Source organism: Sinocyclocheilus rhinocerous, unplaced genomic scaffold, assembly GCF_001515625.1.
Source record: "Sinocyclocheilus rhinocerous isolate Xijiao unplaced genomic scaffold, SAMN03320098_v1.1 scaffold62, whole genome shotgun sequence".
Classification (NCBI taxonomy): Eukaryota; Metazoa; Chordata; class Actinopteri; order Cypriniformes; family Cyprinidae; genus Sinocyclocheilus; species Sinocyclocheilus rhinocerous.
Window position 1 is genome coordinate 2,147,123 of NW_015656585.1, and position 5,643 is coordinate 2,152,765.

Sequence of the window (5,643 nt, forward strand, 5' to 3'; positions counted from 1 at the left end):
TAGCGCATGCTATCTCAATTCTCTCTCTCAGTCTCTCTCTCCCTCCCTCCCCTTCCACTGTCTCTCTCATTCTTTCTCTAATTCTCTTTCCCATCCTATCTCAAAGGAGCGGCCATGCTTTCGGAGTTCATTGTTGATATACAGCCTTTTAGTAGTACATGATGTTGAACCGCTAACGATGAAAGCGAATAGTGTAATACTCTCCGAGTTAGCCATGTTGGATTTATCACCTGCTAACTGTCAAAAAGTGCCGGAGCTTTGAGAATGAGGGGAATGAGAGTGCTTATGCAATCTTTTATCTTCAAAGATGTTTTTCTTTTTGTGGAGCTATGCACTAGGCTAGGGTTAAGTGTGTGAAAGTATGAGGCCCCTAGGCTATTTGGGTTAAGTGTGTATGCTTTGAGTATTTTAACTTAACGCATTGGCAATCAGAGAGGTCACTATTCATTGTTCCTCTGTGTCAACAGTAGAATAGATGGGTCTATCTTTCTTAAAAATCCTTTCAGAAATGTTGCAAACCAGTTTCTATGTTTATGTTATTCAGTGTTGTATTGTTTGGTGGAATAGAATTGTATTAATAGGAATGTTTGGTGCCCTTACAAAAAGTAAGGGGAGTACCTTTCATAAATTTGGGATCTGTAAGAATGTAAGAAATTATTTTATTTTGTTTTGTTTTGTTTTGTCTTATTTTGTTTTAATTGATTAATAAATGAATGCTTTTACTCTGCAAGGATGCATTAAGTTGATAAAAAGTGTAAAAACAGTATTGTTACAAAATATTTCTATTTCATTTCATATAATTGCTGTTATTTTGAACTTTCTGTTTATCAAATAATCTTGTAGCATGTATCATAGTTTCCACAAAAATATTAAGCATCACAATTGTTTTTAACATGGATACTAATAACCAAATCACCAACTCAGCATATTAGAGTGATTTTGGAAGGATCAATAATAAATACAATAAATTGTATTTTAAAATAAATTAACCTATTAATTGCAACCCAATTTTTTGACCAGTAATGTATAAAACATGCCATTGTAAGGTATTGTAAAAACACTTTTGTACCATATAACATGTAATAATATGCATTGATATACAATATATACAATTAAATACAGTTAATAAATGCTTTAAATTTTAAATATTTAAAAGTAACTGTGGGTAGCAATGTTTCAAGTCTGGCTCTCACTCACAAGGGGCTAGCTGGTTTGGGACCAAATGTCAATATATGGTTTCTGATCGACTTATTTTGCCTTTAAATGAAAGAAAGTTATTTTTTAATGACACTAACGTAGGGAGCAGGGTTACATGGTTGAGCTGGATGAATGTTGTGTGTCAGTACTACAATATAGTATAGTATACATTGATTAATTAAGAAACAAATGTTGTCCAAAAAGTGTATGGGATTGCATATATGTCAGTCATTCAGCCCTTCCACTGAAAACTCCATTAGTCCTCACCAAGCAGGGTGTTGTTGTTTACCTCATCCACCTCAGCAGCTGTTTAGCAGCATCAGTACTTGGCAAAAGCCAGGCCTCATTGTCCAGCCTTGGCAGAACAGTGGCATTCAAGTGGGTCACTTTGAATGAAGTCGGCTGGCCCGCTCTCAAACGAGCCCCTCAAATGATGCTCATAGGAGGGAACAGTTGCAGCGGTCCAGGCACACTCACGCACGCTCTCAGATCTCTGGTGGCTTGAGGTACAGTGGCGGAGAGACCGCTATTGCAGCACCAGCTGTCTGAGGAAGGCCTGCCAGACGTCCCAGAAGGCCGAAGTAAGGGGGACAGGCAAAGCGTTAGCCGTTCGCAGGGCTTGTACCTGCCAGATGGGGGGACGCCAGCCAAACGTATTTAATTGCATGAAGGGGAATGATGCACATCAAGCAGGCCTGAGGTTCTGAACTGAAGGTCACAGCCTGACAGGACTTCTGCAGGCTGTGTGTGGACTATGGACGGCCCTCAAGGCCTCATATACTAAGGCTTTCAGTGTTTCAATGGATCCCAACTACTCATTGAGAATAGGTTTGGCTGAGGTGTTTGATGCTCCTCAAACTGCAGGTGCAAAATGGTTGGTGAATGTGAAGGTAAAGAGTGATTCACTTGAGTTCAAGCCTGCCAATGTTGTGCCCTTGCTGTGAAAACAACAAGGCTTTCATGTGTGCCATGGCCAATCAAAGAGGTCTTACTTTTATGTTGGAAAACATTCTTTTTTTTGTTGGCTCACAAAGGCTTTGGCTTCATGCCATCACTCACGCTCCACTTCAAGATACTCTGCACTAATATTGTGCTTAATATTCCCTTCATCTGCTGTTGAAGTGGAACGGTGGGAAAAATGTTATAGGGAGGTTAAAGATAATAAAAAATTAATAGCGTCCAGTCTCAGACCCAAGCAGCAAATGCCGTGGACCGTCTTTCTTAATGGGTTATAAACTGTTTGTTTATGGAAGCCCTTCTACACAAAACCAAATTTAGGTATTCTTAAGCTCTTAAAGGCATCACTTTTTATGATTTTATTACAAAATTATACAGTTATGTATTTTTTTTCCCCCTTTCCTGTAGATGGTCAGTTGAGACACATACACACAGGGGAGCCATTTGTCTTCAACTATAAAGAGGACCTGCATAGATGGAACCAGAAAAGATATGAAGCGCTTGGAGAGGTAATGTTGATAATTAATAAAAAAAAAAAAAAGGACGTAAAAATGTGATATTGTGTTATCTTTACAAATCAGTTTTAGAAATGATGTATGCAATTAATCAATATTATAGAACATCTTTGAGTATTGATTTATTTATTTACGCTACCTTTTAAATATTTGGGCTCAATATTATTTATTTATTTTGTTTGTTTGTTGATTGATTGATTGAATTTTTGTTCAGCAAGGATGCATTAAATTTACCAAAAGTGACAGTAATATAATGTTACAAAAGATGTATATTTCAAATAAATGCTTTTCTTGAACTTCCTATTCATCAAAGAATCCTAAATAAAAATGATCACAGCACAGCTGTTTTCAACATTGATAATAATAAGAAATGTACTTACCTGAGCACCAAATCAACATATTAGAAAGATTTCTGATGGATCATGTGACACTGGGACTGGATTAATGGATTCAACGGAAATAAATTAAAATGTAAAGTTATATTAATATATTATATTAAAATAGAAAACATTTATTTTAAGATGCAATAATTTCACAATTTTATTTATTTATTTTACTGTATTATCAAATATATTCAGTAAGAGACTGCTTTTGAAAACAAACAAACAAACAAAAAACTTACTGACTCCAAACTTTTGAATGGTAGTGTATGTATGCATTTATTTATTTTATTTAGAGTGGAAAACATATTTCAAGGTCAAACATACTTTTTTAAAAACCGCACAGCACCACCAAAGTTTAAAACCATTTATCTCAGTGGTGTATTGGTATTTGAGTAGGCCGTTATTTAAATCACATGATTTTCACATGGACCATTTTTAAGGTGTGAACGTGGTTTTTCTGATACATTATAGACCGTCTTTCATCTTTTTTTGGTTGTTGTGTTTAGTCTGAGTGAGCTCTGATTTACAGCACTCTAACTGTTCACACCTTCACACTTTACCAACCACTACTCCTTCCAACCCCCTTCCACTGTCACGCTGCAGGGCTGTGTGCATGTTATAAGCTTTAAGGTTTTTGTTGATTGTTCATATTTTGATGTGTATCACATATTGGCTTATTATACTGGGTGTACTTGTGTATGCCTTCAGGAAAGTTTCTTTTTCTGCTGTAGCCTGCATGTGGCTTTGAAAGTTCAAATGCAGTTCACCGAGTCTTAAGTTAATTTGCGTATACATGCATTTAATTATCTTTATTAATTTACATCTGTATTATTTGGCTTTATTTGTAGTGCATATTCGTTTGATGTACAAAGGAAAGAGATTGACTCTTTTAGGATTATATGAGTGTTTTATTTCTGGTCCAGTTATGATCCTAAGAGAAATGGCCATTTAAGAACAAAACAAAACAAAACACTTCTCCTCTATTATCACTGCATATCTGTTTACGTGGCTAAAACATAAAGCAAACGTTTCAGAGCTGAACAGCGGGTGACCAGATTTCATGAACTTCTCTTGAGTGAATTCAAAGTAGAGTGGAAGTGAAAGCAGGTTGGATTTTATTATATTGTTTTGAATTTTAAAGGATTCGGTTGAGCAGGTTTAGATGATTTTGTGATGTATGTTTGCAATATAGATGCATATGATATCAAATCACTGGTGTGGCACCTGATATTAAAGCACTGTTTGTGGTAGCCTGCATTCATTAAACAGGCTAGAAAGAAAATAGTTATACCTCTAGCTACCCTGCAAAAATAGATTGGAGGTACAAAACCGTACCAATGATGTTGTTTGTTTTTGTAAAGTTCAACAACACAGACTTCTGTAGTATCATGCTCTTACAGTCAGTCTTGTATAGTACAATTTACACCAATATTTGAAGGAAAAAAAAACACTTTGCAGCACTTTACTATGACTAAAAACGTTTTGAATATTCTATGAAATACCATAGCCATTTACTGTAGCAATGCATTTATTTATTTATTTATCTGCCATATGAGCTTTACATATAAGTGCAGAAAGTACTATTACACTGGTCTTGTTAAAAAATTTGGAGGCCATATTTCTTTTTTAAAAGATCCATTGGTAATTTTTCTTTTCTTTTCTTTTCTTTTCAAGAAATGTGACGTGGGATTGGTATAAATACATCATATAAAAATAAATACCATGGTTTCTGAATATGTTAATCACCATGATATATAAAAAATAAATTCTTAAATAAATTCTTAATCATAATTATATATATATAAAAAAAAAGACCTATTTCTCTCCTTGAATGCATATTTAGTTTTTTTCTTCATTATAAAGAAATACAGAGTAAAAAGTAAAAAAATGCAATTATTGATTGTTTTTTTTATAATTTTGACAAGGCATTCAGCTACCAGTGAGAATGTAGTACTCTCAGCTCTGTTAAAGGGATACTCCACCCCAAAATGTAAATTTTGTCGTTAATCACTTACCTCCATGTCGTTCCAAACCCCTAAAAGCTTTGTTCGTCTTCGGAACACAATTTAAGATATTGATGGCAGATGGACTATTCTGACGATGCTTTTCATACTTTTCTGGACCTTGACAGTGTAATTTACTTGGTAGTCAATGGGACAGTCACAAGCCTCCCGGTTTTCATCCAAAATATCTTAAATTGTGTTCCAAAGACGAACGAAGCTTTTAGGGGTTTGGAACGACATGGGGGTAAGTGATTAATGACAAAATTTACATTTTGGGGTGGAGTATCCCTTTAAGCATCCATCACCATATCTGAGTCCATCCAAAGAATTTCTGTTTTTTCCCCTGCAATCAGCACAGAACATGACAGAAGTGTGTGAATTCAGTGCTGTTCTAGCCATGATGCATACAGAGGCCAGATTCAGCTAAAAACTTGATTGCTTGCTTTGACTGTCTCGGTCTTGTGTCTGTGAATACCACTGTTGGTGGTGTGTTCCAGCGTTCTCAGATTTGAGAGTGTGAATGTGGGGTACGGAAGTGGGCGAGAGTCTTTGTGGGACCGGAGGCAGCACCAGATGTCCCATTTGCAC

General features: G+C 35.7%; 1 protein-coding gene across 3 annotated transcripts in view; it reads left to right on the plus strand.

Moving 5' to 3' along the window:
• The window catches only part of arb2a (ARB2 cotranscriptional regulator A), a 180,605-nt gene that overhangs the window by 3,888 nt on the left and 171,074 nt on the right, over nt 1-5,643 (plus strand). For all 3 annotated transcript variants that reach the window (XM_016527978.1, XM_016527980.1, XM_016527979.1), the window contains exon 4: nt 2,563-2,663. In XM_016527978.1, coding sequence (XP_016383464.1) covers nt 2,563-2,663 — 101 coding nt within the window. The remainder of the gene's footprint in view (nt 1-2,562; nt 2,664-5,643) is intronic.